At 30.1% G+C, this 12,641-nt stretch overlaps 2 protein-coding genes across 9 annotated transcripts in view; one reads left to right on the top strand and one right to left on the bottom strand.

The window, feature by feature from the left end:
* The window catches only part of LOC149578339 (phototropin-1A-like), a 338,062-nt gene that overhangs the window by 67,097 nt on the left and 258,324 nt on the right, over positions 1–12,641 (bottom strand). For all 6 annotated transcript variants that reach the window (XM_089828327.1, XM_089828331.1, XM_089828325.1 and 3 more), the window contains one exon: positions 446–526. In XM_089828327.1, the coding sequence (XP_089684453.1) occupies positions 446–526 (81 nt within the window). The remainder of the gene's footprint in view (positions 1–445; positions 527–12,641) is intronic.
* The window catches only part of LOC149578340 (uncharacterized), a 260,414-nt gene that overhangs the window by 67,579 nt on the left and 180,194 nt on the right, over positions 1–12,641 (top strand). The gene's annotated exons all lie outside the window — the stretch shown is intronic.

The raw sequence follows: 12,641 nt of genomic DNA, 5'->3' as shown, positions 1-12,641 counted from the left end.
CCAAACAGATCTCGTCTTTTTACTTAAAACAAAACGAAGGAAAACGAAATCTCCTTGTTTAAAAATAGGTGAACAAAGAAAAAAGAAAATGTAGCAAGACATTTCATGTTGAAGTGCCTAAAGTTTTGTAATAAATGCACTTGATACAGAAAGGAAAAATGGAAATTATCGTGGTCATGTAATTAATTAAAATAATAAATAATTAGATTCTTCAAACTATAGCATCAACTTTAACCCTCAATGTCATATTTTAGGAGTAATGTTGTGAAATCAAAGACTTTAACCTTTTGCTGCATGTGGTGATATTGATATTTTTGATGGAGAAAAAAATGAAAAAAATATACAGGGTTTAGGGTTTTACTGAAAAAGTAGTTTATCTTATGGTATAGTAGTTTGATAAATAAATGTGCCAAATATATGAGAAGAAATACACAAATTCATCAACCTGGAAAGAGGCATAAAGAGTAGGAACGAATGGGTGATCCACCATGTCAAGAATCTCTCTTTCTGTGCAAACTCGATGAACCTGCAAGTTAACATATTTAAGGAGTGAAGAGTTTGTAAGAAAAAACACACATTTAAGAAAAGAAAAATATATGATCTAAAATCCATGTACAGGTGGAGTAAATGCTATTCTAATCCTTTATTCATCAAAACATACAAGTTACTTGCATTAATGTAATTAGAAATTTCATGGCAAGATTGATGCATTGATAACATGAGTTTGAGTTTACTATAATTGTTGAAGAAAATCCATAGTCAAGAATGTTAATTCATATGTGTGTGTGTGTGATGATGTGCATTATATATATATATATATATATATATATATATATATATATATATCGGCAAGAGGCTGAAGCCAAGATTAATTATTATGTGTTGTGATTATTATTATTATTATTTATTAAGCTCGAGCAAACTTCAACCCAAGATCTCCCACATAAGAGACTCAAAATTTACCCTTGTGTTGTAGGCTATTGCCTAAATTTCTGTATAATATTATATATCATTGTTGTTTCATTTTAATAGACACACACTATAATTGAATAGTTCTAAAAATAAACACCCTGTCATAAAAAAACTGATAATTCAAGATAAGTTTAACATACCTTTAACTCAATCAGATATTTTCATAATCATGTTAATGCACACATATACTTGAAATTCGAGTCTTAACAACAATGAAAAATTGGATTGCATAGTAATCCAAATTTCAAAGGAAGACTCTATCTTGTAAATGCATCATCTGTCACGTCCACTATTTGAACAATCAAATTAATTTAGTATTTAGTTTCGTAAAATAACTTTAATTTTTTATACAAAGTGAAATTAATATTTTATTATTAAATTAACTTTTTTTTTAGGATGATATTTTATTTTTACTTTGAAGTGGCCACTATAGTGCAAAATGAAATTAAGAAGGGTCACTTTAAGGATTCGTGAGAAAAACAAAAAAGAATAGAAAATATATATTAATATTTTCCTTCAAAAACACTTATAAATCGAGGTTGAGAGAAGGCATTCCTCATTCTTGGAATTTTCATATTCATGAAACCTTGGTGTGGAGGTTGAGTAGGATTGTTCAACAACTTTGGGACGAAAATCCTATAATGAAGTTTGATTTATAGCCAATATATTAGTGGATTCATACAAGATTCACTGTAATTCATTTAGAAATTTCATGATTTTCTTTTTTTAAATATTTACAAAACAAAATATATGTCCAATATGTGGAGTTATGATCCAAGAAAGTTTGTCTTGAACTCTCAACATAATGAAGTGAAGGAAAGGAGAAGGAAGATAGAGCTATCAGAGTATAAAGGCGAAGAGTGTGTTGTGATTGTAAAAGAACAATTAATGGCATGTTGTTGTATTAAAGAGCTTTATTGGATTTGATATAGCGAGACAATGCGAATCACAAATCGTCTTTATTTCTGTTACTTTTTTACCATTGTAGTAGTCTTAAATCCCTTGGAATTATTTCTGTTACTTTTTTACCATTGTAGTAGTCTTAAATCCCTTGGAAGTGTGACCTTAATCAGTCTATTGTAAAACCTCTAATAAGGTGGCATTCTTAGATTGGAGCGTTGAAATCCTTTAGCAAGGTTATTCCTAACAGACTAAAGATCCTAACAGATCTAAAGGAAAATCTTGTAACAAGTTACACCTAACAGTGTTTGTAACCTTTAATCAGGCAAGCTCCTAACATAGCGTATTCTAGAAGAGAACAATATTTGTGATCACTATTCTCACATCATGGTTTTCACCCAAATCGGGTTTCCATGAGATAAATACTTGTGTCACTATTGTGTGGATGATTTTACTACTTATTTTGATTTGAAGCACACCTACCCGATAATAGCATTATAGGTATAATTGAATCTTATCGATGGACAGTTTGAAAATTGTTATTTTGGTGATTACTAATTCTCCCCCACCTCTCAGTAATCAATCCTCTACCTACATATCGTACTAATCATATATAATTCAATTGCCTTCATTTGCTACTTTCAAACATTATACAACTAATCATATTTATCGAATAGAGTTAGCTAATAAAGATTGAATTTCACTAAATGAAATATAATATCACTTCTGTTGAAGCCTTATTTAACCAGTGTAATACATGGACTTGCACCCCTCTCCCAAACCTCAAAGTACCCATCCTCAAGATGTCCTCGCACTGGGTACTTGCGTACCCAATTACCCCAACCTCCAACATTCCCCAACCATGTGCCGCTAGGATGGGTACTTGAATTTCTATTTGATTTTTGATTTTTAAATGTTACTATTGGGTATATAATATGTTACTATGTTGAATGTTCAATGGTTTTAGTTCATGTTGCAATTTTGCTATTTTCAAGTATTTTAATTTCGTATGTTCTATTGAAACATCATTTAATAACAAACATTTCAAGTTCTATATGTATACTATAAAACGCCCCTCCTTGCCCAGTCCTCCCCTTGTGGCCCTCCCTTAGCCATACCCCTATCGTCCTGAAAATGAGGCCCATTTTCTCCCATCCCAGAAACTTGTGTCATTGTCCCAACGTACCCTAGTACTAGTGTTACATTGTATTTAACCAATTCACCATAGCATACTAACTCACGCTTAAGATATCCTCCCCAAAATTAAATATTCTTTTATTTTTCTAGATTGAAATTATGAAGTTTTCAAGATATATAGTATAAATGTTGGTGTTAAGACTCTATTCTCATCCATAATTTACAAAGGACTCGGCTAGTTACCATGTGTTAAGTCCAATAAGGAGAACTATTGTTTAGTTTAGATGCACTCCACTTTCTCATGCATGATTGATGATAACTGATACTCTTCACTGTAATTTGCTCTTGTCAAAGGTGATTTCAATTTGTATAAATCTTACATTATGTAATCATTATTAATCAATGAGACAAAGAACAATGTAATCAATTTTTTTTCATTGTCAACAGCTCTATTTTTTTCTTGTTCAATTTTGCAATTATTGTTTCTTTTTCTTTTAGCCAAATCTTATGATTGTGGAAAATTTTACATGGTATCAAAGCTTAGAGAGGTGGAAGAAGAAGCATTTTTTTTTTGCATGTATAATAGATTAGAGCTTAAAAGAATGGAGTTTTCAACCTTTTCTCTTCCTATGTCATATGATTATTTCGAACAGAAGCTACTAATTTTGCTTAGGCCCATGAGTAGAGGCTTCCATCAAAAAGTCATGGCATTAGAGGTTGGATCTCATTTTACATCAGAGAAAGGTCAAGGTCATGCTCTCTTCACGTGGGTCTTACCTTCATTTTCTCTTTAGCGACACCCATTTTAGTGGACCTGTCATGCTTCTTTACTTCCATAGTTGATCAGATTTATAGAGGATTGGCACCTATATTTCCAATCAGTAATTTAATCTTGTATGGTTAAGTAGTGTCATTAGTCACTCGTACAAAATCATGTGTTAGCTGCATCCTTGAATGATAGATGTTTTGCCTCTATTTGCCATCTATACTTTGTTTGAGGGAGCTATGCGGATTATTGTCTATTGGCACCTGTATTTTCAATCAGCAATTTATTCTTGCATGGTTGAGTAGTGTCATTAGAGTCACTCGTATAGAATCATGTGTCAGCTGCATCCTTGAATGATAGATGTTTTGCCTCTGTTTGCCATCTATACTTTGTTTGAGGGAGCTATGCAGATTATTGTCTATTGTATCTTCGATTTAATTGATAGATGTTTTTCCTTTGTTTGCCATCTGTTCATGGTTCAAGTAGTGTCATTGGGGGCACTCATGCAAATTGGTCCTGATCATCATCTCGGTTTCAAATAAGGTTCTTCATTCAGCACTATGGCGGTTATCGTTCGACAGATGTTTGCAATTTTCTTGTCACAAAAGATTTTCAGCTGCATCTTTTCTTTGATTAGTTTTTTGTTCTGCTCAACTAGGCTTAAGTGGGGGTGTTGGTTTTAAGACTCTGTTCTCATCCATGATTTATAGAGGACTCAGCCAATTACCATTTGTTAAGTCTAATAAGGAGAAGTATTGTTTAGTTTAGACGCACTCCACTTTCTCATGCATGATTGGTGATAGCTGAAACTCTTCACTGTAATTTTCTCTTTTCAAAGGTGATTTTAGTTTGTATAAAACATGCATTAAATAATCATTATTAATCAAAGAGAGAAAAACACGATGTAATCAATATTTTTTTTATTGTGAGTAGCTCTATTTTTTCCAATTCAATTTTGCAATTATTGTTTCTTTTTCTTTTAGCTAGATCTTACGGTTTTTACCATAATACTTTAAAATAAATTTGTATAAATTTATGTTAGAAGGAGACTTCACAAATTTAACCTAAATGTAGACTCTATTTCAAATCTACCTCTTTGAAGAAGAACCACATTTCCATCTTGCTATCCTATTAAATCCTTCATGGTTTTTGTCTCAAAAATCTTTTGTTCATGTCAAGACATCAACAATTTGATTAAGAACAATAGGATATTTGAACATGATCTCCACAATCCTCATCTTTGGCTCTTAAAGCTTCCTTGAGGAAATTCTCGGCCTTCCTTCAATCTGTACTTCACGTTCAATTTCATGTCTTTTATTTTGTAATTCTATTAGATTTAAAAGTCACTCTATTGATTTATTAAATAATTAATCCAATTGACATTATATTTTGAAAACCAAAAGTATTTATTATTTAATAAATTTTAAATGTCTCAAAAGGGGACATTACACTAGGACATGGGGTCCTTTTATTACTTTATTAATCTATTATAAACTGATCATTTATTAAATATTTTAATTAAATATTAAAGTCAATTCTTTAATACTTAATTTATATTCAAAACCCATCACTTGAACATGGCAAACTATAACTAATAGTAATGCACATACCATTCCAATGATGTCTACATATAGTAGGCAAACTAAGAGTCCCCTCCTAGAAATTTGGGATCCCCTTAAAAAAAGGAACTGCAACCATAGCCTCTAGGATGATCTTTGAGGTCTTTTGATGCATTCCGATCGACTCTTGGTCACTCCCTAAAAAATAGGAATCTCTCCTAAAACTTAGGCAAAATGACTTATAAAGCTCCCGACTAAGCTCCACAACCCCTAGTTGGGTCTTCTACCCACTATGCTAACCTACGACAACTCTTGATTATAGTTCAACCTTTATTGTAGTCCAAACCGCATAAGGAAAGTATGTGTAGTATCCTTTAAATATTTTTTCTAGATTTTTACTAGATGCACCACAAAAATTTAAACAAACAATTTGCATGCAAATTGATTTCTATTCAACTAATGATTTATTTTGAAAAACATATAATATCTAAAATAGAGACGATATTGCCATCAAAATAGACAAGTTGTTACAACAATGTTTTCCAAACAAACATGAATTACCTATATTCACAACTTCCCCAATATGTGAACTCCGCCATGAATCTACCTCAAAGTTGAACTGGTTTCCCTCTAATTGATTGAATTGTCAAGGATTTCCATCCCAACAACTATGAACTGAAAGCCTAAAGCTTCCAACTATTTCTACAAGAGAACAATTAAAAAACACAAACCAAGCATCATCGGAATGAGTCTCCCCTTTGTTTAAAGCCCATCGTAGTGACTTCTTGTTTTCCCTCTATTTGTCTCTTCATTTTCCTTTCTTTCTTTTCTGTCTTTTTATTTCCCATTTAATTTCGTTTGAACTTTGGAAAATAATAATAAATAAATTTGCTAATTTTCAAACTTCACCATTAAAGTCATTTTAATACTCTGTTAGATAATTAGATTAAGTCATCATTAAATTTATTGTAACTCAACAACTTAAATTTAATTATTTAATTAATTCTAATATCGAAATAGAGGGGATATTACAACCCCCCCATTCTAGAGATTTCTTGTCCTCAAGCAATTAGAATTTGTATGCCAATACTAGGATCCTATGTAAACCTCAATAATATTGCTTCACCAATCTATTGCATGACTTTAAAAATAACAACAGTATACCTCAAATTGTGAAATGTGACCATCTCAGTCTTGAAAGCATTCTATTGTCTTTGATGAAACACTGAAGACTTACTTTCCTAGGGCAATATCATTCATTGCTTTGGATGTACCCTTGTGATTTTTGTGTCCTTCAACCTTGAAGTTTGTTTACAAGATAAGGCCCATGCCTTGATTAATTGATTTGGTAGGGCATGCGAGTAGACATGACTGGCAAAAGTAGATTGAAGAAGATACAAATGTGAGGTCACAAGAGAATTGAAGGTTTTAAGGGATGGATTGCAAGTTGGGGAAATGTTAATATTTTACTTGCAATTATGAGAAATGAGAATGCAACTTCGTATCTACAAGGGGAATGTGAATCTCCCTAAAGATCCAATATCAAGTGGTACACAATGCATTTGAAGCTATATTTGGGTTTTAGGAATCACATTGTAAGTGGGATATAACATAATGATTTGCAATTATAAAATCTGCACAAGTAGGCTTCATTTTGGGTTTTGAAGAGCTCATTACAAGGGGAGAAAGTTAATTGCAATTGAATTTGTAACATAACTTGTAATGTGTTGTATAGGACCCTAAATGCAAACTTGAGGGATGAACATTTACAAGTTTAAAATGAACCTCACTAAGTTGCATTTCAAGTTTTAAGGCACAAAAAGTAGGTAAAAATACTTGGTTACTTGTAGCATGGAAACTTGAAAGGTACCTCTTAAGATCCAATAATGTATTAGTAAGAAATGACATGATGCACATAGAAGGCAACATGTTTACTCCCTATGGGGTATCTAGCTTTATGCACAAAGTAAAGAGAGATTAAACCAGACTATGAATTAGCAATGATTTAGGATTAACACATTGTAAATAATATTGGTAGAAAGATGTATCTTTTATTCCTTGGAATTTTTATAGCAAAACATAACCTATTCTCAACATCAATCTTAAATATATAAAGCACCTGATGGTTGGTTGAGCATACCGTCATTTCGTATAACTTCCTACAGCTATCCAAGAACTATTTGTAATTACATTGCCATAACAACTCAAAACATAAAGTGTTATTATTAATGACAAAACTATGGCTAATGACATCTTTCACACAATTAGATCATAGTATCAACATTCGATCGACACTGCCTCATCTACCATTTGTTGAGCATAGAGCGAATTCATATTAAAGGGTTCTATACAATTGGAAAACATTGTCTACAGGATTTGTATATTTTGTATCAAGAATCCACAACTAATGACACAAATACTCATCATTAGGAGACACATTGCCAAGATTGAAAGGCACTTGCAGATTGTAATCATACTCTGATTTTATAATTTGATATTGTTATGGGAGTTTTTCCCCTTAAATAAACTTGTAATAATATAATGCATAAATAACAATAATTATGAAATATTATTTTTCATAATTATTTTTATAAAAGGTTGTAACTTTTGCGACCACCCTTGCGACATTATGTAAACCCACAAATTGATAAAGAGTGGGACTTATAGATGGAAGAATTATACAAGAAAGAGGAATAATTACAAAGGACATATGAGAGGGCATAGTTAAGTTCTATGGTTGGACATTATGCATTGGAGAAGGGGCACACAATGTGTGTCCAACTCTAGGTTGAGGTGTTGGAATGTGTAATTCCCCCCTCAAATGAAATGTAAAAGCATAATAGAGGATTCTAGAAATTCCTGGATAGACAAATAGGGTTAGGTAAAGTTTTGGAAGTCACAGATAATTCTAGAAAAGTCTATTTGTTCTATGTCAGTTAATCTAGATGTTTCCAGAAATGATCTAAGACCTCCATAAATCGAGGCATCATGTAATGTAATGTAATTGATATGAGCAATGTGATTGATATGGGAAAGTTACTAAAATATATTAGTGCCGCAACACTATCAGTATTTTTCAGTTTTTAGTTTATTTTGTCCATCCACCTTTCACAAGGTGTATTAGAGTTGTCGTGGGTTTCTACAAGTGGTATTAGAGGCTAGGTTAAGAAAATCCTATCGCCATTTGTGATAGATCAATCAAAGCCAGATTTATTGGGAGAATCTCGTCACCTATTTTGACAGAAGCAACTAATCAAGGGATAGATGAAGAAGGAAGAATAGAACAAGGTTATTTGGAGAACCCTGTCACCATTTGTGACATATGAAGCTATCAAGCAGTAGCTAAAAGAAGACATGAATTTGATCAAGGTTATTGGTGAATCCTATCACCAGTATCTGTGATAGATGAGGCAAACTTATCAATGGATCCAGTGAAAAGAGGAAATTGTTGGCATGCAATTTCTAACAAAATATTTGTAAAAATTAAAGGTCGCAGCCTTGGAAGACACTATTCATGAAGACATTAATAGATATGAAGATTATGGGATAATAACATTTTGGCATCAGGCAAAAGGAAGGATTTGGATTCATATTCAACAATATTTGAGGTTGAAATTAGGGGGGAGTGTTGGAATGTGTAATTTTCCCCTCAAATGAAATGTAAAAGCATAATAGAGGATTCTAGAAATTCCTGGATAGATGAATAGGGTTAGGTAAAGTTCTGAAAGTCATAGATAATTCTAGAAAAGTCTATTTGTTCTATGTTGGTTAATTTAGATGTTTCCAGAAATGATCTAAGACCTCTATAAATAGAGGCATCATGTAATGTAATTGATATGGACAAAATGTAATTGATATGGGAAAGTTAATTAAATATATTAGTGCCGCAACACTGTCAATATTTTTCAGTTTTTAGTTTATTTTGTCCATCCACTTTTCACAAGGTGTATTAGAGTTGTCATGGGTTTCTACATGAGGGTTGTGGTTTTATGTTGTGAAGCATACATTTCATTTAAAGAAGGTATGTGAGGTTTTGTGTAAAAATTGTGTCCTATTGAAGTAGTTCTTGTTTGTTAAATCTTGACCCTCTTCCTATGGATAGAAACCTCACCATGATATACAAATATGTATTAATCGATTATGTTGTCATGAATTTATTTATGATTGAGATTGATTATTGGCACACATTAATAATTATAAAAAAAAAATGTTAATATTTTTGATGGAAGAAATATTACATTTCTATGTTTTAAAAATTTAATGATAAAAAATAAATAAATTATCTTCTAAAATAGTTTTTATTTGGATGAAAAGGTTAATTAGAATTGATGTCAGAGCCTCGCAAAACAAAACAAAAAAGTAAATAAATGTTAAGGCATAGTTTTAAGTGAAAATATTCAATAAAGTTATATAATGAAACTTGAAATAAATGCAAAAATTAGATATAAGTAAAAATCATATATATATATATATAAGATTAATTTAGTAGATCCTATCTTCTTGATACATTTCAAAATTAATTAGATAATTGTAATCTTACTACAAATTTGAAAAAAAAAAAATTAGTAAATTCATATATAATTTCTTTACAATATAAAACAATTACTTAAATTAATTTTTCCTTAAATCCATTCACCATTAAGATATTTACATTTGTGTTGTTAAAAGATGATTTTTCTTGATTAAAGCTAAAATAAAATAAAATAAATTTGGGTGTATAGATATCTCTCACCTATATTTCATATTAGAAGTGTGCAATCTTATGATTCAATGTCAATTCGATTCAAACGACATAAAATAACAAATATTAGATGTGATAAATTCATCTTATAAAGAAATTTTAATTTACATATTTCTATTAGATAAATCAATGACATGAGAAATTGGTAAAATAGAATCATATTTTTAAAAAATCACAATAGTTTATAGCAAAGCCATCCCTTTTTACCTTATTTGAATCTCCACCATTTCAAAGTTATATGATATTATATTTTTCAATTTTTTAATTTTTTACACTGTAATCCATAACAAATTTTGGGAAGTACCGTAAAGGAAACATATTTTCTTGCCCTTATCACTCATTTATATTTATACTCAATTTTTTATTATTATTATATGCCGTCCAGAATGCATGATTATTATTATTAACTTTGACAATATCTGAAATATAATAATAATATTCTATTCAATAATGAGAGAATAGGTACTATGGATAAATATTGCGTTTAGAAAAAATTAATGATAATAATAAGATGATTGCATAAATTAAGTCATATAAAATTATTAAAATATATTTTTAATTGAATAAAATTTAAAGAGGAAAAAAGTTAATGAAGTTGAAATATATGACATTAAATATGTAATATAAGTCCTTTCTATTTGTGGACCTTAATTAGTATATGTCAAACGCTAAATGATTAAATTTTCTTATTTCAACCAATTATAACTCAAAATTTTTCTTATTTCAAGCAACCACTACTCATTGATGCGACTTTTAGGATGCATATAAATTTTTAATTTATAACACATTTCTTTATTCATTATAATTTTTTAAATTCTTATAAGCATTCTTAAATATTGAGGATACATTATTAAATTTTAGATTACATTCTTAATTCTTTACGATACAATGTTAATTTTTAAGAAGCATTCTTAATTAATTTTACAGTATTTAATTGAATTTTATAGTTTATTTTTAATTTTAGCATTCTCACTATATTCAATTATACTTAATATTATTATCCAACTAAATTTATTTTGTTATAGTTATTAATTTTTAAAAAAAATTCTTAGCTATTAATTCTTTATATTTTACCTTTTATAAAAAATGTCTCTACTATACCTAATTATATTTAAACTTATAATATAATTAAATTTAGTTTACTATATTTATTAAATTTATTAAGTATAAAAATTGAACTAGACTTTTCTTATAATACTAGCCACTATGTGACACTTATTTTTTAGAAAACATAGATGGTGCTCATTAGACTTGGCACATTAATTACATATTCATAATCTATTTTATTTAAGATTAATTAAGGAAAACATTTATATGTATAGTACACATCATGTTATTGATTGATGAAAAGGTGTTTCTATTAAGCCTACTTGTAGGTTAAAAAAAGAAAATGAAACTTAAGTAAATAATTAAAGAGAGATATGGAACATTAAGCAATAGAGTTATAGAATAAGTTAGGTTCAAATTAACTAATTCTAGTATCCATAGTGCTACTTGAAAAAAATTAGATGATTTTAATCTAAAAAATATATCCACATGTATTTAACTAAGGTTGCTTCACATGTTTTGGAAAAATTCCCTAGAGTGGCTAAATTACAAGGGGAGAATTGTTATGAGACTTTTTCTCATTAAATACATTTTGTAAAAAAAAATATAAACAAAAATAAGTATGAAATATTATTATTTATGTAAAAAGGCGTGATTTTATGACGACTCTTGGGACATTATTTGAACCAGCAAATTGATAAAGACTGGGACTTACTAAGAAAGAAAAGGAAAAGGAATAATTTCAACGGACATGCACTAGGGCATAGTAAAGCTCTGTAGCTGGGCATTAGGCATTGGAGAAGGGACACACAATGTGTGTCCAACTTAGGAGCAATGTATCCTCAAGAGTGTCTTGGCTAGGGCTATGGTTTTTATGATGTGAATAATGCATTTCATATCATTAAGGTGTGCGAAGTTCTATGTAAGAATCGAGTCCTCCTAGAGTACTTCTTGTCCACAAAAAATGAGACATGCAATTGATCCTTTGCCTATCAGATCTTTATCCTCTTCCTATGAGTAGCAACCTCTAAATGACATACAACTACGTCTTAATCCATTGTGCAATTATTAATTTGTTTATGATTGATTACTGGTACACTTCAATAATTATTAAAGCTTATTTGTTAGTATTTTAAATAGAATAATATTACATTACTAAGTTTTAAAAATTCAACAATAAAAGATAAATTAATTACCTTCAAAAATACTTTTTATTTAGATGAAAAGGTTAATTACATATATTGTGTGATTTCTCTATTTTTGTCAATTGTTCCTAGTTGGAATATTTCATCCAAAAGTCCAAAAATGTCCTCCACAACTAGTCAAATACACCAAAGTAGCAAGTTTCCATAAGGGGAATGACATACTTCAAGCAATGGTACATATTAGGTTATGTTTTGAACAAATCCAAAGTTGGGTAGAATCCCCAACATAGTTGAAAGGTCATACAAGAGAATGTAGGTCATAAGGTGCCTATATGATGATGGAAGGGATAGTGGCATAACATGGGAAATCCAAA

The sequence above is a fragment of the Cupressus sempervirens genome, chromosome 1 (genome assembly GCF_028749045.1).
Source record: "Cupressus sempervirens isolate cs-2001-9-10 chromosome 1, ASM2874904v1, whole genome shotgun sequence".
Taxonomy (NCBI): domain Eukaryota; kingdom Viridiplantae; phylum Streptophyta; class Pinopsida; order Cupressales; family Cupressaceae; genus Cupressus; species Cupressus sempervirens.
Note: the sequence above shows the minus strand (reverse complement) of the source record. Positions and strands in the feature narration are given on the sequence as shown.